The sequence below is a fragment of the Antechinus flavipes genome, chromosome 4 (assembly GCF_016432865.1).
Source record: "Antechinus flavipes isolate AdamAnt ecotype Samford, QLD, Australia chromosome 4, AdamAnt_v2, whole genome shotgun sequence".
NCBI classification, from domain to species: Eukaryota; Metazoa; Chordata; class Mammalia; order Dasyuromorphia; family Dasyuridae; genus Antechinus; species Antechinus flavipes.
In genome coordinates this window covers 144,240,193-144,265,790 of record NC_067401.1, presented here as the reverse complement: position 1 = coordinate 144,265,790, position 25,598 = coordinate 144,240,193, and the positions used below count along the sequence as shown (strand labels likewise).

The following is a 25,598-nucleotide window of genomic DNA, read 5'->3' as shown; positions in this document are numbered from 1 at the left end:
TCTGTATGGAACAAAGAGAGTTCTCCAATCTTTAACAGCTATATAAAAAAATAGGGATCCATGGTTCCCCTTTGGGAGCCTAATGTGCATTTAAAATTGTTACTATATTTATAAGTATATAAATGAAAAGAATTACTGCTTTTCAGTCATTATTCATTGCAGATCTAACAGAGAGCTCTCTCAGACATAAAGTTCAGTTCTCTTGATGAAAGGAGGAGGTCAATCTGACACAGAGAAATGAACCTCCCTATCTACCATATCTGAATTCTGAACATAAATCACAAAAAGTTTCACAAAGTTCTAAAAATTAATACGTATTAGTATTAGTATATATTGATTAATAAAATGCAAATTCATTTAGTCACACAATAACTGTCTATATTTTCTTAGAAACAAAAGAATCTACAAACATCTGAAAAAATTCAAGTTCAAGTTTTAACAATCAGCAGACAGTGTTTGCTAATTTACAGTTTCAGAATGGATTTTGGAACCACAGGGATCCATGAGCTATAGATTGACAACAGAATATATTCCCCAAAATTTCCATTTCTGTAATCTCATTTATCTTTCTTAACGCTAAAGAATTTAAAAATTCATGTTCAAGAGCTTATAAAAAATTAAAGGGATACAAAAAAACAAAGGTTTCACTACTTAATTCAGCATATCAAAATATGCAGGCTTGAACCACAAAAAACATTTTCAAAACAGTTATACAAATTAAAATATTAAAATGTTGATGTCAAGACAATTACAAAATAATGGCTAAATATTTTCATTTGTCTAAGTCTTTGTGGTTTAGAGAATATAAATACTTCCCTGGATGTAAAATTTATAATATACTACTTGGTGTTTAAAAATACAAGAGAAATAAGAATATACTGCAAGTATTTTTATCTTTATCCAAAGAATCTGTAAAAGCAAACTATAGCTCTTACTAATCCTTAATACTTCCTACTGTTCTGTGTGTGAGAGGACACAATATTACTCAATTTACAAATTAAACTGAAGAAAATTAAGCAACCTCCTCCCCACTCCCCCAAAAATCAGCAACTAGAGGTGGAATAAAAACCCAAGTTTCCTGACTTCCTATCAAGTTCTTTGTCCTTTCAAGCTCCTAAAAAAAGCCATGCAGCAGCTACTCAGATTGCAAGTTTCTCCTTTAATTTGGCATAGTATTAATAAAAAGAAATATAAATACAATAAAGATCAACCTCCAAGTCAGGAACATCTAGGTTTGAGTCACAAATAGTTTTCTAACACTACAAAGTTAAAGAATAGTTATTGGTTTTCATTGGTAGGAGATATTTCCTCACTGAGAAACCCCACCACATCCCAATCACAGATCTAGAAAAGCAACAGCAAAACTAACAATTCAAAGGAATTAAGTGTGATTAATCCAATTTCTCTCTAAAATTCTAAGAAAAATGTTATTTGTAAGATGCAAATGAAGACTAGAAATTCAATCTCAAAACTAAATCTTTTAAGAAATAAGTATGAAATTGCTAATATAAAACTGTTAGTCAATGGACAAGATTTTATTAAGTATGTCTTCTAGGAGAAATATAATAATAATCCTGAGGTCCCCTGACCTTAGAATGCTATTGTTCTAACAATATGTCTGTCAATGATTCTAAAGTTTCCTGGCCTTAAGAATATAATCTGTTGGTCAGTGATAACTAAGTTCCTGAGACAACCGTGAATAAAACACTTCTTAAACCTACCTGTAAGCCATAAAATTGGCAAGTAAGTAATATGAAGCTCTGGTCTCTCTAACTTTTCCTATAAATTTGTCTTCTTGTCCCTAGTTCTTTGCTAAATCCTTTTAGGAACTTAACCTGCTTCAATTGGCCATACAATTGTGGTGTCTTTCTTCATAGGGTTCTAAAAACCCTTTCTACTGGGTAATTTTGAGTTCCACTGAGGAACTTAAGTCTCTTCATGCTCTCCCACTTCTATTTATCTTGTATCCCTTCATTTTGTCTGTAACCTACACCCTAAATAAATCTACCCTTTGCCAAAAAGAATGGATATTGTGAATTCTTCACATGTCCAAATCTCAACATTTGGTGCTAAACCCCACACCATAGATTACATCACCTACTAAGTACCAATTATTATGCTAGGCATTAGAGATAAGACAAAAATAGTCCCTGATCTCTATCAACTTACATTCTATTGACCAAAAAAAAACCCCAAAACCAAATTTAAAAAAAACCCACATATGCTTTCAGAAGGGAGTCTCAGTCAGTAGAGAATTTAGAAAAGGTCCACTTTAGGAGATGGTACTTAAAACTGAATTTTGAAGGCAAGTATGGATTTTAAAATGTTGAGATTAAAAAAAAAAAAGTACATTCCAGGCATGAAAGTCAATTGATAACAAAGGAATAGATGCTTGAATTGTTATGTTGCATACAATGAAAAGCAGTTCAATCAGCTTGGCTGGACCAGAGTGAATGAAGAATATATAACATAATAAATCTGAAAAGATAAGCTGAAACCATTTTGTTAAAAGAGTCTTGAATATAAAACAGGAGATTTTGTATTGTATCCTAGACAGAAATAACGGGGAGCCACTGGAACTTTCTGAACTAGAGAAGTGATATGATCAGTCTTGTACTTTAGCACTATTCTTCTGATAAAAATATGGAAAACAGATTAGAAAAGGGAGAGACTGGAGGAAGGAAAACCAATTAGGAGACTACTACAGTTATCTTAGTCAAGAAGTAATAAAATCTTAATTAGGGTAGAGAAGAAGTTAGAGAGAAGGGGATAGATTAGAAATTTGTTGTAAAGCTAAAATTGACAAGACTTAGCAAGTGATAAAACTAATAAAGTATAGCCCAGAATATGCCAAGAACAATTAAGCTGTCTCACATCGAATAAAGCCAGAAAATATACTATAAAACCAAAGCTTTGCAAGGATACATATTTTTGCAATTTGGATTAATAATAACTCTGTGATGGAGCTTAGTGTTGCTGCACACACAATAAATTTACAAATGTTGTCATTCCTTCTCCTCCCCCTAGCCCATTTTATATGAAAATTGGATTCACCAAATACAACTAAGAGTCTCATGATACTTCAAACTATTGACTTTTCTCCCACTTCCATTTGCCACCCCCCTCAGTTTCCATTCATAATTAATCCAAGGCAAAATTTATGTGAATCTCCTTGGCTTTTTAAAAAATCCTTTAACATGTGAATACTTACTGGTAAGGGATTAGATAAGGAATGTTGTGGTGAGGATCGTGCAACAGGTGGAACACTTCTACCAGGGCTGGTCCCTGGTCCGGTTCCCCCAGCAAACTGGTCAGAGAAAAATGGATATAAATAATTCACAACAATGCTATATTTCAAATAAGGAAAAGCAGGAAGATCAAAGCCACAATAGACCCCAGCTTTTGACAGTTCACTAGAGGGCCTTTTGCCCTAAAAACCAAAACAAAAACTTAAAAAAAAAAAAAAAAAAAAAAAAAAATCCTGTCGCTTTGACCCAGACAATCTGTTTCTTCCCAAAGAGAGAACATTATGTTGTGAAAAAATTGAAAAATAACAATGCAACACATTTTCCTGTGGAGCTCCAATGTAAGTGAGCTAAAGGAAACAGATAAAAGAGTTAAGAAGCTGAAGGTAAAAACTATTCTAAATATTCTTCTTATGCCAAAAATATACCCTAAGAGGTATACACAATTTACTGGAAATACTAATAAGAAAAAAAAAAAATCAGCTTCACTAACCAGTAGTTAGTATAAACATACTATGCACTCCACTGATTTATAAGTATACTGATATTTACACAGAAATAAAATACTTTACCAAAAAACCTTATTGACAAGAGATCTGCTCACTAGAGAAATACTTTCATTTGGATTCTAACAAGCATTGGACAACCATTCTAACTACACAAGTTTGAATTTTTGATAGATAATAGTCTAAATAAATATGTATAGTGCTGTCAAATTCTCAAACTCCTTAGCTCAACAACTAGAAATATTGATTCTGAGAGAGGAACTATTTGTTTTTTATACAATTAGATCATAAAACTCAAATGAAAAGAAATTTTCCACAAGAAATTTTTCATTCAGTTACTTACCTCGAAGTAATCACTAATTTTATGTCCTCTAGGAGTGCCTTTCCCTGAAAATTAAACCAAAATATGTCAAATTTTTAAAATGATAATTACAATCTTGAACTAATTCTTCTCATGCACCAAGTAACTTCTGAATATATTGCTGCTGCCCCAAAAGTTTAAATTTTCCCCTATTGTTACCATGACAACAATGACCAATTCAATCACTTACTAATTACATAAAATGGCATGAAAAATTTTCTTTATTTGGGAATACTGGCTGAATAAAAAAAGGGAAGAAATTCTGATACTGTACTTTTCCTTAGACCTTAGACAATTAAATGGTTTTGTTTTTTTAAACAGGCCTTCAACTTTATCTCACTAACAATAACTTCCTTCTCTATAAGTAAATATTACTTAAGAGAAAATAATTCAAAACAAAATTATTAGAATTATCAGATATATTTCTAGGTTTTATCTAAGAACTTATGTCTTAGATAATCTATCTGCAGATCACTTATCTAAGACCCATAATAAATCAGCTTTTGGCAAAAATTGCAAAAGACTACTGTGGCCATCATTTCTCAAAACTGCAAAAGGCAAGCAATAAAACCATTTTATTATTTCACAAGTTGCTTAAAGACATTTTCGTAGAGGGTTATTTAAATAGGGTTTAATATTCAACTAAACAAAGATTGTCATAAAAGAATAGTTATTTAGAAAGACTCCCAGCATTTTGATGAATTTCAGAGACCTATTATAAAAAAGTCACTGAGCATAGTAAAACAGTCATTTAACACTCCAACAAGTCTTTTTTTCTGTATGATGTTATGTTCAGTCTAAAGGAAAAACCTGTGGCAAAAGGTCTACGTTTTCTTGTAATAGGAAAAGCAAGCAATGCCAAAGAACAACCCTGCATTGTCAGGAGGAAAATGGCAAGTTGGTAATAATCTGCCTGATGTTCTCTTGAGGTGCACAACAGGTCTTCTTCGTTAGGAATCTCTGTATTCAAACCAATTACCCATAGTAAGGAAATCCTGTGTAGGTAAAAAAGAACACTGGTTATTATTATTGTTATTATTACCTTGGCTAGTTTCATATGGTTCTGCTTTCCTTTTCCGGTTCCGCTGGTCATTTTGTTTTTTCTCAGGGGTCTGTTTTATATCAAAGGTAACAATTAGCATTTTGGTACTTAAGCACATGAAAAGAACAGAGGATGCATAAGGAGGTACAATTCCCTACTGGCACAGCCAAGCCCCTAAATGAGTTTTTGTTTCCTGTTGTAAAGAGCTTAAAAAGAAACGTATAAGTAGCCTCTACCCTATTATTCCTACTTTAAAATTCACAGTAACATGAAGGCAGATTGCTTTCCACAGAAATAATTGTCTCTCAAACATTTGCTATTCATCGTGTTTCAGGAAGCTAGCAAAATGTTGTTTTCTAATCCTTCTAAATCAAAGAAGCTAGAAATCAAATTTTTAAACAAGTTCTTCCAAAAATTTCTACATGTACATGACGGGAAAGGAGTCTAAAGTAGTCCTAAGAATAGAACTAAGCACCCTTTTGTTTGGAAGCCTACGCATCATTCAATACCATTTATAAAATCAAACTGATAAAAGATTTATTTACCACTTTCAACAAATTATTTTATAAATGAAGAAAACAAAGAAACATTGAACATTTTTCTGTTTCTTAGTAGTTGTTGTTGTTGTTTTAAAGTTTTTTTCTCTACTGAGAGAACTTCTTAGATACAACTAGATTGCTAGATCTGGAGTTGGGAAGCCTAAGTTCAAATACTCTTTTTTAGTATTTAGTAATGGTATTTCTTACTAGCAATGTGAAGTTGGACAAGCCACTCAACCTTTGCCTCATTTTCTCCAATTGTAAAATTAAGATGATAAACTAAGAAGGTTGCCATGAGGATCATTTTTTTTTTTTTTAAAGGGGGAAGGGGACAAACAAACAAAAAAGATTTCTCTAATTAGTTTTCTCTTCAAACTGAGATTTAAGAGATCAACAAATATCATTTGTTTTTAAAGCTTCTTTAAAAGAAGAATCTTACACTTATTATTAACAAATGAACAAATCTAGATCATCAATGAATTGGCTTTAAAGTTTTTGATTTAATAAAAGTTCAAAATTTAGTCCTTTAGATTTGGAGTCATCTTTCTGCCAAATCATCTGCTTGAAAAGAAACCTGACTTTAAAAATCATTAGTGACAAGTAAAATGCATCTCCAAAATATCATAAAAAAAATTTAGGCCTATATACCTATAAAGGCCTACCGAAGTCATAAGTACAATCACTGGTACTACTGAAAGTGACAAACTTCCAAGTGGAACTAAGTTGACTTGTGTTGTAACTATGGAATGCAGCTTACTTAAGATCAATGAATATTGCAATTATATAACCACCAGAAAAATATGCCTAGTAATATAGTGGTAAATACCTAGGTGATTTTTAATTGCTTCTCACCCATGACAGTCTTAGAAACTTATCTTCTTACCTCTAATTCTTTGTCACTCAAGGACCCCACACTGCATAAACTCTGGTTCGAAGACTCACTATTAAGTGGACCCTAGAAAGAAAAAGAAATTAATACTTAGTATTATTATCTTAATGATAATTGGAGAAAATGAGGCAGAGGTTAAAGTGGCTTGTCCAACTTCACATTGCTAGTAAGAAATACAAACTGCAACTTAAAAATGACACAGAAACTTGCTTATTTTGGGATCTCAATCAAGTCAAATATTTATTTTAAAACTTTTTCAACTATGAAAGCTCCTCATTAACTAGGAAACATAAATTTCCCATCATACTAATCATCTTATAGAAAAAATATTTTTAATAGAATCCTTTTCTTTCTCCAAATAATTCTCAATGTAAAAGATATATTCATCCTCATAACAATGCTTTCAAGAAGTGATCTTGGAGAAACTCCTTTCCCCTTGTAGTCCATCATGGTCAATATCTAAAGTTTGAGGGAAATGAGTATAGCAGACCTTTTTAGACACAGCAAATGTGTTGGTATGGTTTTCTTGACCATACTAATTTGGCTACAAAGATGTGTTGCATAAGAAGTAGAAAAGTCAGTAAGTAAAGATAATGATGGAAAAAAAGCATTAATGAAAAAAAAATTCAAATAAGCAGAGAATAGAGCAAAAGATTCAGTAAGGTAAATGGAAATGTCACTGTTATGTTAAATACACTTTTGAAAAAAATAAATTGGACATAAAAGTCCAGTTTCATACTCAATCTTTTTTCTTTATTGAAATGTTCATGTTTGTTAAATTCATGATAAAAAGAGGAAAGGAAAAACGGAAGAAAGAAAATGAGCTCTAGAGGTTGAGAAAGTGGGGAGAGGGGGGACTTCTCTCCTGCAACATATAGAATCAATCTACTATGGAAAATTTTAGTATACCACGAAAAATGCTATTTTATAATAATGTCAACTTGTTTAAAAAAAAAAAAAAGTCCCCCAAAGCTATACGTTACAATACTTAATAAAAAAGAAAAGAGGATTAAAAAAAGTAATCTATGGATAATTGAGATCCCATTCATTAAAGAAAATATTGCTAATTTCAACACTTCCATTTAAATCTATCTTTAGAAACAGTTACTATAGGCAGAGAAAAATTGAGAAAAGAAATGAGAGTTATGCAGGAGAATTACCAAAAAAAAAAAAAAAAAAAAAGGGGGGGGGGTGGTGTCTTGGAAAATAGAACCAGAAAAAAAAGGAAAAGAACCTGGATAGCAACTTTAAAGAAATTACCAAGCAAAAACTTCCCGGATATCCTAGAACCAGATAGTAAAATAGTAATAGGAAGAAAAAAAAAATACCTATCACCTCCTGAAAAGGATCCCAAAATGAAAACTCCAAAAAACATTGTGATCAAGTTCTAGAATTATTAGGTCAAAGTGAATGTACTTCAAGTAGCCAGAAAAAACCAATTCAAATATTCAGGAGTCCAGTCAGGATTACACAGGCTTTTACATTAAAGGACTGGAGAGTTTGGAATATGATATTCCAGAAGGCAAAAGAGCTTGGATTACAAAAAGAATCAACTATCCAACAAAACTGATCATAATCTTTCAGAAGAAAGCACAAGACGACATTCAATGAAACAGAGGTCTTTCAAACTTTCCTGATGAGAAGACCAGAGCTGAATACAAAATTTGATTCAAATATAAAAAGTTAAACAGGAAAGAAAAAAAAAATGTTATTTAATATAATTAAAACTGTTTACATCCCTAAAGAGAAGATGATACTTGTAACTCTTGAGAACCGTATCTCTATTAGGACAATGAGAAGAAATATATAGAGACAAAGGGTGAAGAAACAAGATGACTGATGTAATAATATTAAAAAATTGTACTGGAAGAAGAGTAAAGTAGGAGGCAGAATAGGATAAAGTACACCCCATGAAACTGCAAAAGTTCTCTTCTAACATAATTCATAAAACAATGTGTTAAAAATAATTTTTTTTAAAAAAGGGTACAAAAGACCTATTACAGTAAAGGGAAAGAAGGAAGGGAAGGAGGAAGTGAACATTGTTAAAATTTTACTTTCATTAGATTTGGCTCAAAGAGGGAATAACATAAACACTCAGTTGGATATAGATATTTGTCTTATCCTAAAGGGAAGAAAGAGGGGGAAAGGGAAAGAAAAAAGGGGGAAGAAGGCTGATAAACTGGAGAACACACTGAGAGAGATGGTGATCAGAAATTAAATACTGGTGAGGAGAGGCTGGATAAAAGGAGAAAGAAAAGTAAAAACGGGTGGGGGGAATAGGACAGAGGAAAATATATAATTGGTAATCATAACTGAATATAAATCAAAAAAATTCTCTCAGACAGCAGAGTAGATTAAAAATCAGAATCTAATCATATGTTGTTTAAAAGGAACATATCTGAAGCAGAAAGATATACATGAAGTAAAAGACTGGAGCAGAAGAATATATATTATGTTTCAGCTGAAATTTAAAAAAAAAAAAAGAAAAAAGAAAAAAAGAAGGGGTAGCAATCCTGATCTCAGACAAAGCAAAAGCAAAAATTAAAAGCAATAAGGAAAAAAACTACATCTTGCTTTAAAAAAAAAAAAAGGTATCATAGATAATGAAATAATATCAATAATAAATCTAACCACAAAATAAACAAGAAAGAAGTTAAGGAGGTGAATTGAATTTTTAAACATGAAAAAATGATCTAAATCATTTTTGATTAGAGAAATACAAATTAAGTCGACTCAGATACCTCTCCAAACCTCAGATTGGCTAAAATGAAGAAAAGATAATGATAAATGTTGGAGAGGATGTGAAAAAACTGGGATACTAATGCATTGTTGGTGGAATTGTGAACTAATCTAACCATTGTAGAAGTCAATTTGGAACTATGCTCAAAGGAACTATGTACATTCTTTGATACAGCAGTGTCTCTATTAGGTCTATATCCCAAAGAGTTCACAAAAAAGGGAAAACAACCCACGTGTGCAAAAATGTTTGTAGTAGCCCTACTTGTAGCAATAAGGAACTGAAAATTAAGTGGATGATCTTCAGCTGGAGAATGGCTGCATAAGTTATAGTATATGAATGTAATGAAATGTTATTGTTTTATAAGAAATGATGAACAGTCTGACTTCAGAAAACCCTGGAAACAGTTTAATTATATTAACTGACGCTGAATGAAGTGAGCAGAAGAAGGAGAACCATTATACATAATAATAGCAAGATTATGTGATGGTCAATTCTGATGAATTTGGCTCTTCTCAGAAAGTAGTGATTCAAGACAATTCCAATAGACAGTATCATCTACATCAAGATAGAGAACTATAGAGACTGAATGTGGACTGAAACACAGTATTTTCGCTTTTTTTGTTTGTTTGTTTGTTTGCTTTTTCTTTCTCACTGTTTTTCCCTTTTGGTCTGACTTTCCTTGTGCCATATGACAAATATGTTAATAAATTTAAAAGCATTGCACATTTTTAACCTATATCAGACTACCTGCCATTTTGGGGAGGGGAAAGTTAAAGAAGGGAAGGAAATTTTTTTTTGAATACTAAATCTTATAAATACGAATACTAAAAACTAGATTTACATGTAATTTGAAAAATAAAATACTACTGGAGAAAAAAAGAAAATAAAAAAAGGACAAAAATAAACAGATCCTCCATACATATGAAGTCATGTAAAACATTTTCATATGAAGCATGTGGGGGGAAAAAATCAATTTAAAAAAAATGTAAATATGTTTCAATTTGAACTTGGAATTAATCAGTTTTCTTTCTGGAAGTGGATAATATTTTTAATTTCGAGTCTTTTGAAATCATCTTGGATCATTGTATTGCTCAGAGTAGCTAACTAAGTCTTTTTACAGTTGACTACCCTTTTAATATTGATACTACAATGAATGCTTCTTTTTCTTCTGCTACTTTCATTTCTCATTCACTCATATAAGGCTTCCTAGGTTTTTCTGAAACCATTCCCTTATCCATTTCTTACAGGATAGCACAACTGTATCACAATTGTACCATAATTTGTTCCACTATTCCCCAATAAACATTCCTTCAATTTTCAATTCTTTGCTACCACACACACACACACACACAAATATATGTTAGAAATCTTTATACATGCTTAAAATTTGTCTCTATTCTCCCCAATCTCCTTTCAAATGTATTTCTTAACTCCACTATGTATATGGGTGTGAATTCTTCCCTTCTTTGATCTAGTCAGGTGAGTGAGGTTTGTCAGCAGTTCCTTTCACTTCTTCATCTCCTGTATAAATTTTTACTCATACATTACAAGACAATTTCCCCTATTCTCTCCCTTCCTTCCCCATGTCCAGATCCTCTTCTCTCATTACTCTCTTTTTTTAAGATTAAGAAATAATAGAACTATTCTAAGGACTTCGGACTCCATTATCTCAGATAATAATTCCAAAAAGACCCATCTATCATCTTCCCATAATAATGCAAACAGTTTATCCTTATATAGCTTCACATCATTGTTCATGATTCATGTTTACCTGTTTCTCTAGACCTCTACATTTATACCTAAAAATTTCTATGCAAGTCTAGTATTTTCATTAGAAATGCTTAAAGTGCTCTATATTCAAATGTTGTAGGCAAGTTATTAGTTATAAGTTTATCCTCAGCTTTCTGAAATACCATATTCCATGCTTTCTGCTCTTGCTCATTGTGGTAGCTGCTAAATCTGTAGCTTTAATTTTTAATTCCGGTTGCTTGCAGTATTTTTTCATTGATCTTGAAGCTATGCCATTTCTGGGAATTTCTAACAATCTGATTCTAAGAGATCTAGGAACTTAAAAAAAAAGATTTCTGAAATAAAATGTCTGGCTATTTTTTTTATTCTTGGCTTTCAAGAAGTACCACAATTCTTAAATTTTCTTTTATTAACCTGTTTTTCAGATCAATTGTTTTTGCAAGAGAAACCTTGCAAAATGTTTATCCATTTTTTTCAGGATTTTTTTATTTTGTTTTAACAATTCTTCTTTTCTCAGGAAGTCATTAACTTCTATTCAGTCCATTCTATTTTTCAGTTATTTGATCAAGATATTAAACCTCTTGGGCCAAACTGCTCATTTTCTTTCCGCTTCTTTCTTCTATAGTTCTCAATGCTTTTCTGATTGTCTCCTCTAACACTGTGATTTTATTTGTTAAAGGATTTTAACTCTTTAGGGGAAAAAAAAAGTAACTCTAGTTGAACTTAAGCCCAAACTATATTCTTCATTAAGGATTTGCTTGGAAGACAGGAATAGAGGAAGCACATTCCCTTCATAACAACTTTTAAATAATGCCTCACTTTGAATATTGGAATGGAAGAGTCAATAAAAGGTGAAAATGAGACATTTTCCCAACCCAAGACAATTTAGGAGGTCAGAAGGAAAGATCTATGATACTAGGATGGAGACTGGCTAGGAGAGTAAGTGGTAACAACACTAATTGTGAGCTTTGGAAGTGGCAACAAGCAGAACAGGAGTTTTAGGAGCTCCCAAACTAATGACATTCCATTGTCTACACCCACTTCTGCATCACAATTCCAGAGAATAAAGAAATATATGCAGTCAGGGCCCTAAGATAACAGGAGCCATAAGGAGCTGCATAGACTGTGGTCAAAAGAGACCCTGAGGAGAGAGTCTCTCTTGCTACAATCATTATCTCTCTTATATATACCACCTTGGAAACATTAAAAACTTCAAAGCCCTCCAAACTAGCTCTGAAAAAAAAAAAAGTACAGAAAAGCATGAAACTTAGACCAGTCCCACACATTCTACCAGAAACAGAGAACCCAACAAAGAACTGTGAATGACTTAGCTACTCTCGGTGATACACTGATCAATTTGTGACTGCCTTCAGAAAGTGTTAATACTGTTTGAATACAGAATGAAGTTGTTATTTTTCATTTTTTCTTTAATTTTGAGTCTTTTTATGTAAAAATGCTTAATATGTAAATGTTTTATATGATTATACATGTAAAACCTATTTTAGATTGCTTACTATCTCAAGGATGGAGGTGGTCAAGGAGGAAGAGGTGGAATTTAGAACACAAAGCTTTTTTCAAAAAATGCTAAAATGTTTAACAATTTTTAAAAATGTTTTAACGTAAAATTTTGGGGTAAAATAAAATACATGTTTTAAAAAGAAATGAGAGCAATGCAAGAAAATTATGAAAAGACATTTAATATGTTGGTAAAAGTGGTAGACACAAAAAAATTGGGGAAAAAAAAGACACCAAAAAAAAAAAAAAACCCCACAATTTGCCAAATGGTAAAAGAAATGCAGAACACATCACTAATGAAAATAACACTTGAAAAAACACAATTGACCAAATGGGGAAAAAAAAGGTATAAAAGCCCACTGAAAAAAACAATTCTTTAAAAATCAGAAATGGGCCAGTAGAAGCTAATGAGTCCATGAGACATCAAAGAAACAATAAAAGGAAATCAAAAGAATAAAATTTAGAGGAAAACTGACTCTAAAAAGGCTAGAGGAGAGATAATTTAAAAATCACTAGACTCCCGCCCACCCCCCCACGGTTTTCCCCTTTTGGCCTAATTTTTCTTTCACAGCAATGACACACTCTGCATGTGTGTGTGTGTGTGTGTGTGTGTGTGTGTGTGTGTGTGTATGTAAATAGTATGTAAATAAAACCTCTGCTAGATTTATTTCTGTATTGGAAAGGAGAGTGTAAAGAAGCAAGGGAGAAAAAAATTTAGAACTTAAAATCTTTACAAAAATAAATATTGAAAACTATCTTTACATATAATTGGAAAAAATAAAATACTATTGAAATTTAAAAATATATATATTCTTGCACTACCTGAAAGGCATAATCAGAGAATCTAAATAGCATAAATGAAATTATCAAAGAAAACTTCCCTATATTCTAGAATCTGAAAATAAAGTAGAAATTGAAAGAACAGATTACCACTAGACAAGAGATTTCAACATAAAAATTCCTAGGAATATTATATCCAAATTCCAGAATTCTGAGAACAAAGAAAACACAACTCAAGCAATCAAAAAGAAACCATTCAAATAACATGAAACCATAGTCAAGACTATCTGGCATCTAGATGGCGTGATAGAATACTGGGCCCGGATTCAGGTAAGCACATCTTCCTAGGTTCAGATATAGCCTCAAACATGAATTAGCTATATGACTCTCGTCAAGTCACTTTATTCTGTTTGCTCATTTGTAAAATAAATTGGAGAAGAAAATGTCAAGTCACTCCAGTGACTTGTCAATAAAACTCTCTAAAAAGGTCACAAAGTGTTGAATATGAATGAAAAAACATTGAACAACAATAGAAACAGTCAAAATCACATGAGATTTAGCAGCTTCTACCTTAAAAAAGCAGAGGAACTTGAAATACAATATTCTGAAAGACAAAGGAATTAAGATTACAACCAAGAATAATCTACCCAGAAAAACTGAGTATGATCCTCTCAGGGAAGAATATGGATGAAATAAAGGACTTTCAAGTATTCCTGACACAAAGACCAAAGATGAATTAGGAAACCTGTCAACCACAAGACTCAAGAGTAACATAAAAGGCAAATATGAAAGAGAAATCATAAGAGATTAGTAATTTTAAGTTGTTTATAATTTATGGACAATAGGCATGGGTATAAATTATATATATATATATATTATAGGATCTCAAAAAAATGGGAAAGAAAGGGATGAACTGGGAGAAGAAGAAAGGGAGAACATGGAAAAATATTTTTCACATAAAGAAAGAGCTTTTACAGTAAAGAAGAAAATGTTGTGGAAGGGGTGAGCAACACAAACTTAATGTTCATATGAATTGGTTCAAGGAGGAAAGAATGCGTGTATGTGAACTTTCTTTCTCCATACACACACACAAATATAGAGAATATATAAACACACATATACTTACACATGCATACACCATACATATATGTGTATTTATATGATTGTGAAAGGTACCATAAACAATAAAATTGACAGTACTAAACACTGTACTAAACCAAATGGCACAGTAGCTAAATTCTTAAAAGGAAAAGATAAGAAAGCAGACTTTCTTTCTGCTCTCAGAACTAAATAAATTTAACCAAAAAATAAACAAGAAAAAAGTTAATGAGACGAACAGAATTTCAGAGAAGATAGAAGAGACAGACTTGAGAAAATTGAATAGGAATCAATTGTATATGGCAACTTCTTAAAGGTGATCATGTGTTGGGGCATAAAATTCTCATAAATGCAGAAAAATAGAACTATTAAATGCATCCTTTTCATTTTCAGACCACAGTTCAATAAAAACTTTACCCAATAAAGGGATATAGAAGCATTTTGTTTGTTGTTCAATCATGTCTGACTTTACATAAACCTAATTTGGAAATTTTCTTGGCAAAGACAGTGGAGTAACTTGCCATTTCCTTCTCCAGGTCATTTTATAAATGAGGAAACTGAAGCAAATAGAGTTAAGTGACTTGCCAATGATGCACAGCTTTTAAATGTCTGAAAGCCAGATTTCAATTCCAGTCTTCCTGCTAAGCCCACTAACTTCCACACCACTTGGCTGCCCTTGCAGAAATAAATATTTTTAAAAAGTGGAAATTAAATAACCTTATCTTAAAGAATGAGTGGGTCAAGAACAAATGAGAGAAACAATAATTTCATGAAAGAGAATAAGAAAACATTCCAAAATGCGGCCAAAGAGTATGTAAGGGAAAAATTATGTCTCTGAAATCAGTAGACAAAAAAACTGATCAACAAACTGGGCATGCAATTTTTAAAAAGTAGAAAAAAGAACAAATTTAAAATGGAAATTCTCAAAATCAAAAGAAATTAATAAAATTGAAAGGAAAAAAGTTAAATAAAATAAAGTATATGATTACTATGTAAAATAAAACTAGCGATAGTTTTTTGGGGTGGGGGAGAATCAAAATAGGTAAGCCAATGGTTAACTTGATTTCAAACAAACAAACAAAAACAAGAAAATCAACTTTCCAGTATCAAAAATGAAATGTGAGAAGACTTATTATAAACTAAAACTAAATTTAAAAAAACAATCCCAATAGACAGAAAATGCCATCTGCATTCAGAAAAAGAACTAAGGATACTGAATGTAAATCAACATGCTATGTTAACTTCTTTTTTCTGTGTTTTTTAAAATCTCTCCCATGGTTTTTTTTCCTTTTACTCTGATTTCTCTCTCTCAATATAATTCATAAAGCAATGTGTGCTAAAAAAAAAATAAATAATTTTTTTAAAAAGAAAAAAATTAAATTCAAGAATTTTTAGGAGCTATTTTGCTCAATTATTTTCCAGTAAAATTGACAATGTAAGTAAAATGGACAAATATTTGCAAAAATATAAATTGCCTAAATTAATATAAGAGGAAATAGAATACTTAATCCTTTAAAAAAAAAAAAATCGAACAAGCCACAAACCTATAAGACTACCAAACATTTAAAGGACAATTAATTTTAATACTACGTAAATTTAAAAAAATAAAGGAGTCCTATCAAATTCCTCTATGACAAATAATGATGCTTATACCTAAGCCCAGAAAAGCAAAACTCAAGACAAATTCCTTATTGAATATCAAGGCAAAAATGTTAAATAAAGTGTTAGCAAGGAAATTAAAGAAATATATCACAAAGATCATTCAGTATGAACAGGAGGGATTTATGCCAGAAATATAAGACTAGTTCACAAATAGAAAAATTATCAGATCAAGCTCTCATCATCTCTTCGTAGATCATTTTAACACCGTCCTACTTAGTCTCCTTGTTTCATATCCCCACCATTTCAATTCATCCAACTATAAGAACTATTATTCTCATGCTGCCAAAAAAGTTTTAAATGCAGATATGTTAGAAAGATGTCATTCTCCTACTCAGTCAAATCCAATTGGATTATATATCACTGAAAATGATATCAATAGTAATAAGCAAAGGAAACCAATTGAGGAAATAAATAAAAAGCAAACAAAAAACATAATTACCATTTTTTGCAGACAATATGATACAAGAGTTAAATAAGAATTAATTGAAACAATAATTTCAACAAAGTAACAGGTTATAAAAAGAAACCCAAAAAGTGATAAATCTTTCTGCATATAGGATGTTCCACAAACTTTTTAGTAAAATTCAAGTTTAATGGCTTTAATATTGTGAATTATATGACATTCCAATATTGCCAACAATAAAATCCCAAAGTAGAATTTTTGGGATGCATTACCAATAATAGGTAAGAAGAAACAGAAAAAAAAATATTTCATTCAAAATAAATGCACACTGTATAAAATATCTGAGAGTCTAGCTACTGAGACATGTGAAAATTATATTACACTACAAATTACATTACAAAACACTCTTTACAAAAATCTATACCCAAATAACTGGAGAAATATTAATTGTTCATGGTTGGGTCATGTGAATATAATAAAAATGCCATTACTAAATTCATTTTAAAATTTTATTGCCTGACCAAACTACCAAAAGATTACTTTACAGAACTAGGAGGGGGGAAAGTCATTATTTTCAAGAAATATAATTGAAAAAAGGCAAAAAAGAAGTACACCTCGCAATAGCAAATCTTTTAACAATGCTACAAAGCAAAGATCATCAAAACTAGTATTACATAAAAAATAAAAAAGTTGATTAGTGAAAATTCATTAGATATATACTACATCCAGAAGGAATAAAAACTATTAACATAGCATTCAATCAACCTAAGAACCCTAACAAATGAACGGTTCACTATTCAATAAAAACTGCTGGAAAAGCTAGAAAGCAATCTGGCAAATATCAAACTTAGACCAACACTTCATGTCACATACCACAATAAGTTCCAAATTGATACAAGACATAGATATAAAAAGTGATATGATAAGTACATCAGAAGAAAAAGGGATAAAAATAAAAAGGAACAACTAAAGACAGAAAGTTCTTTACCTAACAAAGGTGTAATAAAGATTTCAAGAGATAAAATGGGGGATTTTGATACATAAAATTGAAAAGTAATTACAAAAGCAAAATCAACATACTCAAGGGAGGGGAAAAATCCTTTATGAATTTCTGATAAAGATATTGTATACAAAGTATATGAGGAACTAAATCAAAAATATAAGAATATTTCCCAATAGAAAATAGCCAAAGGATATTAATAAATATTTCTCAAAAGAAGTGATACAAATTATCAACAACCATTTAAAGAAATGCTTCAAATCACTAAAAAGAAAAATGAAAATTAATACAAGTCTGAGTTTCTACCTCTCATCCAACAGATTAGATTGGCAAAGATGACAAAAACAAAAGAAGAGCTATAAAAAGAGAGATACACTAATTTAACACTACTGTTGGAGCAGTGAAATGGTCCAACCTTTCTGGAAAACAATTTGGAATTATATTCAAAAAGCTCATAAACAACAATCTTTGGACCCAGCCAAAGATATCAAAGAGATAAAGTATTCATTTGCACAAAAAAATTTATAACAACATTTTCTGTTGCAGCAAAGATCTATAAACAAACAAATCAAATCAGGAATGCCTGAACAAATTACAGTATACAAATGTAATGCAGAACTATTAGAATGTAAGAAACAGCAAAAGAGATAAAAAGAAACCTTAGAGGTCTTGAAGAAGAGTAAAATGAGTAACTTTAGATATTAATATGCATAATGACTACAACAACATAAAGAAAAACTGTAAAGACTTAAAATCTATGATGAATGCTGTATCAATCACAACTCCAGAAGATTGCTGATAAATCATATTTCTTAGCTCTTGGAAGATAAGATTAAAGGTACAAAATGAGACACAGTTTCAAGAAGCCCAATGTGTGGATTTGATTTTTTTATTTAACAAAGAAAGACCAAAAGAAAGAAATTATGGCTGAAGTTAAGATATAGTGATACAAAAACTTTTAAAAGGACAACAACAATGTTACTGAATCATTAAATAACTAAAAAGAGAACAGAAGGAAGTTTATAAGAAGACATGGAAAATGCAGGGCAGTACTGGAACTACTACAGAATATTTTAAATGTATATCCCACCCCCACCTTCTCCCAAAATGTAAGCAGAGATAGTTCTATTCGCAGTCCAGTGTTTCTTTGTACAGATAATCTTTCATTACTACTCATCTTTGTCTAATTCACAGGAAATAAAAAAGACAAATTAAATGAGAAAAGATGTTTAAAAACTTTCAACATTATGTAATTTTGTTAAAAATAATGTGTCAACTACAAAGTATCTTACTGTATTTTTGATTATGCTTATTTTACTTTGCTTTAATCCCTGAATATAATTTAGTTATAAAGAACCACTACACAAAACAATAATAAAAAAATTAATTTTGCAAGATTACAAAGATTCCTAAGAAAAGATATGAGAAGATACCTCCCCCCATGGGGAGGAGGGGGGACAGGGCTGGGGAGAGAGGATCAGAAATACTGTTAATTTTATGGAATTTTCTTCTTCTCTTTTTAAAAATTTTTAACTTTAAGACAATGCTTTTTAAAAGAGGGAAAGTGAAAATTTAGGCAATGGGGCAGCTAGTTGGTATAGTAAATAGAGTATCAGCCCTATTGTCAGGAGGACCTGGGTTCAAATCTGACTTCAGTCACTTAACACTTTCCAGCTCTGTGACCCTAGAAAAGTCACTTAATCCCAACTGCAAAAGAAAAAGAAAGGGAAAATTTAGAAAATATTAAAACTAAAAATATTATTTATTCAGAAATACTTAAATTGGAAATAATTTTCTAACTTATATAAACAGCTACCAAATGAATAGTTTCAATAGGTTTTAGAATCACAATTTATTAAGTGAAGTCAACAATGTTATTTCTTCCATTTGGAGCTACAGATACCTGAAAGTTCTATTTTTCAGCAATGGCTATCATTAAAGCTAAATATCGAAACAAACTGAACTTTGTTCCATTGAGAGAGAGAAGGAAGAAAGGGAATAAGGCAGGAAGGGAATGAGGGAAGAGAGGGCAGAAGAAAGGGCTAATAAACCATGCTTTCAAGAATGCAAAAGAACTCAACAAGTAGAGAAGGCTAAGAGGGACAAAGACATCTTTGTTAACTCAACACACAAGAATAACTTGAACAAAGGCACAGAAGCAAGAGCATAATTATGTGTTGAGAATATTTTGTTTGAGAGAGTTTATTTTTTTTGTCTCTTTTCTCAATAGTATTTATGTAATTATAGTTTTTAACATTCATATTTGTTAAGGCTTTGTGTTCCAAATTTTTCTCCCTCTCTCCCTTATCTCTTCCCCTTCCCAAGTCAGCAAAGAACTTGATATAGGTTAAACATGAGCAATCCTTTTAAACGTATTTCCACATTTGTCACGTTAGGCAAGGAAAAAAAAAAAAAAAATCAGACCAAAGGGGGAAAAAAAACCATGAAAAAGCAAAAGCAAATAAAAAACAACAACAAAAAAAGGTGAAAATACTATGCTTTGATCACATTCAATCTCTATAGTTCTGAGAGTCTAACTCAAGTAAAAGATTTGCTGAAAGATAATAGAGCTGCTGAAGCTTTTTGAGTTGGAATGACATGACTATTTATATGAGAAAGATTATTCTGATAATAATATTAAGGGCAAAGAGAGGGAAGAATAGAAGCAATGGTGATTTTTAAGGAGCTATTTCGATAGATTCAGGAAGGGACAATAACGGCCTTTGCTAAAATAGTAGTGAAAGGAGAGAGTACTTGGCATATTTGGCATATAAAATATGATTTTAAAATGCTTTCTGAGCAAGAAATAAAAAGAAAAATTCTATTTAAAATAACTGTAAAATATACAAAATATTTGGGAGTCATCCCATCAAGACAATTCCAGGAACTATATGAACATAATTACAAAACACTTTCCACACAAATAAAGTTAGATCCTAAATAATTAGAAGACTATCAAGTAATTCATGAGTAGACCAAGCTAATATAATAAAAATGCTAATTCTACCTAAATTAATCTACTTATTCAATGCTATATCAAACTGCTGACAAATTACTTTATAGAACTAGAAAAAATAATAATAAAATTTATATGGAAGAATAAAAGATCAAGAATTTCCAGGGAATTAATTAAAAAAAAAATACAAATTAAAGTGGCCTAACTATACCAGACCTTAAACTATATTATAAAGCAGTGGTTTTCAAAACCATTTGATACTGGTTAAGAACTATAGTAGTCGATCACTGGAATAAGGTTCACAAGAAACAATTATAATCTAGTGTTTGATAAACCGAAAAACTCCAGATTCTGAGATAAGAACTTACTATTTTTTTTTAAATTGCTGGGAAAATTGGAAAACAATATGGCCAAAACTAGGCATTAACTGACACCTAACACACCCTATAGCAAAATAAGGTCAAAATGGTTTCATGAAACAGTTATAAAGAGTGATACTATAAGCAAATCAGAAAAACAAGGGATAGTCTAACTTTCAGGTCTACGGAGGAGGAAGGAATTTATGGCCAAAGAACTTCTAGAGAACATTATGAAAAACAAAATGGATAATTTTGATTATATTAAATTTAAAAAGTTTTGACAAACAAAACCAATACAGTAAAAATTAGAAGGGAAGTAGAAAACTGATGGGAAAAAAATTGCATCCAAGGGCTCTGATAAAAGCTTCATTTCTGAAAAATATAGAGAATTGATTCAAATGCAAATTGATTCAAAAGAATACAAGCCATTCTTCCAATTGACAAATGGTCAAAGTTAATAAACAAACAATTTTCAGATGAAGAAATTAAAGCCATTTCTAGTCATGAGAAAAAATGCTCTAAATCATTATTGATAAGAGAAATGTAAATTAAGACAATTATGAGGTACCTACATGCCTCTCAGATTGGCTAAAATAAAAGGAAAAGATATTAATAAAAGTTGGAGAGGATGTGGGAAAACTGGGACAGTGATATATTGTTGACGGAGTTGTGAACTGATCCAACCATTCTGGAGAACAATTCTGGAGTGCATACCTTTTGATCCAGCAGTGTTTGTACTGGGACTGTATCCCAAAAAAGATCATAAAAAGGGGAAAAGGGCCCACATTTGCAAAAATGTTTGTAGCAGCCTTTTTTGTGGTGGCAAAAAACTGGCAACTGAGTGGACACCCATCAGTTGGGGAATGGCTGAATAAATTGTGGTCTATGGGTGAAATGGAATATTATTGTTTTATAAAAAATGATGAATAAGTTGATTCTAGAAAGGCCTGGAGAAACTTACATGAATTGACACTAAGTTAAATGAGCAGAACCAAGAGAACGTTGTACATAGCAACAATGAGATTATGTGATGATCAACTATGATAGAGTTGGATATTTTCAACAATGAAGTGATTCAGGAAATTCCAATAAACTTGTGATGGAGAGAACCATCTGCATCCAGAAAGACAGAGGAAATCAAATGTGGAGTACAACATGGTATTTTCACTTTTTTTGTTCACATTTGGGTTTTTTGTTTACTTGGGGTTTTTTCCCCCATTTTTTTTTGTTTTAATCTGATTTTTCTTGTGCAGCATGATAAATATGGAAATATGTTTAGAAGAATTACACATGTTTAACTTATATTGGATTGCTTGGTGTCTAAGAGAGGGGTGAGGGGAAAGGAGGAAGAAAAATTTGGAACACAAGGTTTTGCAACAGTTAATGATGAAAACTATTTTTGCTTGTATTTTATATTACTAAAATAAAATAAAATAAAATAAAGATGGCTGCTGGAAAACATACCCAGACAGGTAGGACTTGATTATTAATAGGATAAAAGAGTTGATAGAGAAGAAAGAATCAAAGATAACCACAGAAATTCAAATATGGGATTAACTGGTAGTACCACAGACAGAAGTAATAATCATATTTATAGAAGAATACAAACTCAGTTTTGGACATGAAGTTTAAATTATAAGCAGGACATGCAGAGGTAATATTGATACAGATGGAAGATGGGGATCTAAAGTATAGGAGAGATTACAACGATGGGAGAGTTATTTATACATGTGATAGATGAAGCTGTAAAAATAATGACTCTCCAAAGGCTGCAACCCACATGAGTGTCAGGGAAATTTGAAAAAGAGTTTGATAGAAATCATCTTATTGACTCTGCCCACTTCTGCAGTGACCCCATTACTGGATACATACTTCAAAAATGTCAAAGATATTAAGATCCCACATATAAAGGTTTCAAAAACATTCATGTATATCAACTCTTTTCATGAAAGCAAGAAATTGGAAACAAAGAGGTGCCTACCAGCGACAGATTGAATACATTTTGGCAGATTAATGTAATAGAACACTATTGCTGATTATTGAAATAAATTAGGTATTGCTTTCTTTTTTAAACGAAATAAATCTAGCATCCTACTATTTGATAAATCCAAAGACTGGAACCATTGAGTAAAAAATGATTCATTCCACAAAAACTGGGAAAATTAAAAGCAATTTGGAAGAAACTATACATAGATCACCTTCTCACACCATATAATGAGAACCAAATAAATATGGGACTAACACCATAAACAAATTAAAGGAGAAAAAAAGAGGAAGAGTTCATAACAAAATAGAAAATTGACAGGATCTTAGAAAATAAAACACAGCTTTGATCACAAAATTCTTTTAGTTTTAAACAAAACCATATCAATTCAGCTAAAATGAGAAAAAAAAAACACAAGAAAATCTTTGTAACAAGTTTCATCAGTAAAGTAAGAAACTATTAAATGAATAAGAACAATTTTCAATTAATATATGGTTAAAGATAATGAGGTAGAACTTTCCTAAGGAAATAACCTAACCTATTAATAGCCAAAATCAAATTAAGGGAACTCTGAGATACTACTATATATATGCATGAGAGTGGTAAAGGTGACCAAAAAAAAAAAAAAAAAAGGAAAATTACAAATGTTGGAGAAATTGTGGAAAGCATGGTATTGACGGTTGGGCTATGAAATGGGATGGCCATTCTGGAAAGCAATTTGGAACCATTCCCAGCTCTACTCCTACTACCTAAAAGAGATCAAATAAAGAAGGAAAAAACCCATATATTTTTAAAAATATATTTATTGCAGCTTTTAAAAAATAATAGCAAAGAACTGAAAACTAAAGGAATGCCTATCAATTGAGGAATGGCTAAATAAATTGTCGGATATGAATGTAACATATAATATGGTACCATAAGAAAAAAATGAAAGGAATGATTTTAGGGAAATGTAGATTATATGAACTGATACAGAATAAAGTGAAAAGAACTAAAATTTATTCAAAATCAACAACATAAATATAAACAACTATGAAAGCTTCAAGAACTCTCTGATAATGCAATAACCAAATATGCCAAGCACAATTTTGCTTGACAGAAAGATAATGGAGTGCTGAATGAGATTTATATTTAAAACATGTAATGCAGTATTTTGTTTTGCTTGATTATATATATTTATTAACAAAGTTTTTTTCTTCTTTCCCTCAAATGGGTAAAAAGGAGAAAAAACAATTTTTTAACTAAAAATAAAATGCAATTTAAAACTATTTATTGTTCCATAAGAAATGGCAGATAAAGAAACAAAAGAAATGACATATATATATGTCAAAGAAATATGAAAAAGCTTTTTTGGACAAAAAATGAATAAAACAGGACCAGAAGAATAATATACACACAACTACTATAGTAATGTAAAAGAAAACTAGAGGTATATAATCTTAATACAATTCAACAAATATTTATTAAATACAAAGACCAATCCTAGCCCTGAAAGACATATGAAAACATATTTCTCTCCCTCTTATTTAAAAAGTGGGAAACCATAGGTGTATAATATTGCGTAAGCTTTTGGGAGAAGTCACTGTTTTGCTGAATTGTTTTTTCTTTATTACAAAGGAGTTTCATGGGGAAATTACTAAAGTAAAAAAACAAAAGGCATCAATAAGATTTTTCTTTAAATCCCAGTGATAATCATAGCAATGACTTCTAAGAAAGCAATAGATGTTCTTGAGTTTTTCCACTGATGTCAACATGCTCATGGAAAAATAATAAGGGGAGAGAAGCGAGAGAAACAATGAATTTTAAAATAATTCATTTTAAATTACCTTAAAGTGGAGAAAGATAAAGGGGCATTCTTGTTCAGCTTAAAATAGTTATCTATATAAAACTAGATAAATCATTAAAACAAATTAAATTCCAAAAGATATGACTCATCACCACATCTACATCTACTCACTGATGAAAAGAACTAAGTTAGGTGAGGGTTTGAAATATATTTTATAACAAGATCAAGGTCCTTCCTTAAGTTTTGCATTGGCTTATTTTACCATCAAGATTAAACCACAAAAATGCAAAACTGTTAGAAACAGTCATGTTTATTAATTTTACTGAATTACTTTTTTCTTTTCTTTTTTTAATATTTGCTACAAGGAACGATTGGCTGGCTGGGGGAGGTGGGGAGATAAGGATATATTTGGAAACAAACTTGATGTAAAAACAAAAGATATCTATAAATTTCAGTTTAAGAAAAAAAAAATTAACACACATTATGCACTGGTAAGCAATGGCAAAAGTGACAGAATAGATGCCAGGTACTCACTGAAAAATGTGTACTGAATACCAGATTTAAAAAAAGAAAAGGAGGCAAAGAGAGAATCAGAAAATGTGAACAGGATACCATTTGAATGAAAATACGAATATACAAATCTACTTTAAGAAGGAAATATCACTGGTAATTGAAAAAAAGGACAAGTTCAAATAGAGCCAGTCTAACATTCACTCAATACCTTCCGTACTGTACACTTCTGGAAGATAAATGGCTAGTTTAGGGGCACAGTTATGAAACACTTTGTTATATGCAAAGTTAACTGGTCTACATAGATTATGTATCAAATTCTAAGTAGTTAACTACAACCAATGAGCTGTTTGGGAAGCAAGAGCAATGCAATTATTACTCAATTGTTTTGCCAAGTACTTATGAAAGACAATTCAGCAAAACACAACATTGACAACTTATCAGGAAAGAGAATTTTACATCCCAATATCAGAT

General features: G+C 31.1%; 1 protein-coding gene across 2 annotated transcripts in view; it reads right to left on the bottom strand.

Moving 5' to 3' along the window:
- The window catches only part of TLK2 (tousled like kinase 2), a 149,662-nt gene that overhangs the window by 93,958 nt on the left and 30,106 nt on the right, over positions 1–25,598 (bottom strand). For both annotated transcript variants that reach the window (XM_051994940.1, XM_051994942.1), the window contains exons 3-6: positions 6,577–6,648; positions 5,155–5,224; positions 4,095–4,138; positions 3,212–3,307 (exon numbers count right to left, since the gene is read on the bottom strand). In XM_051994940.1, coding sequence (XP_051850900.1) covers positions 3,212–3,307; positions 4,095–4,138; positions 5,155–5,224; positions 6,577–6,648 — 282 coding nt within the window. The remainder of the gene's footprint in view (positions 1–3,211; positions 3,308–4,094; positions 4,139–5,154; positions 5,225–6,576; positions 6,649–25,598) is intronic.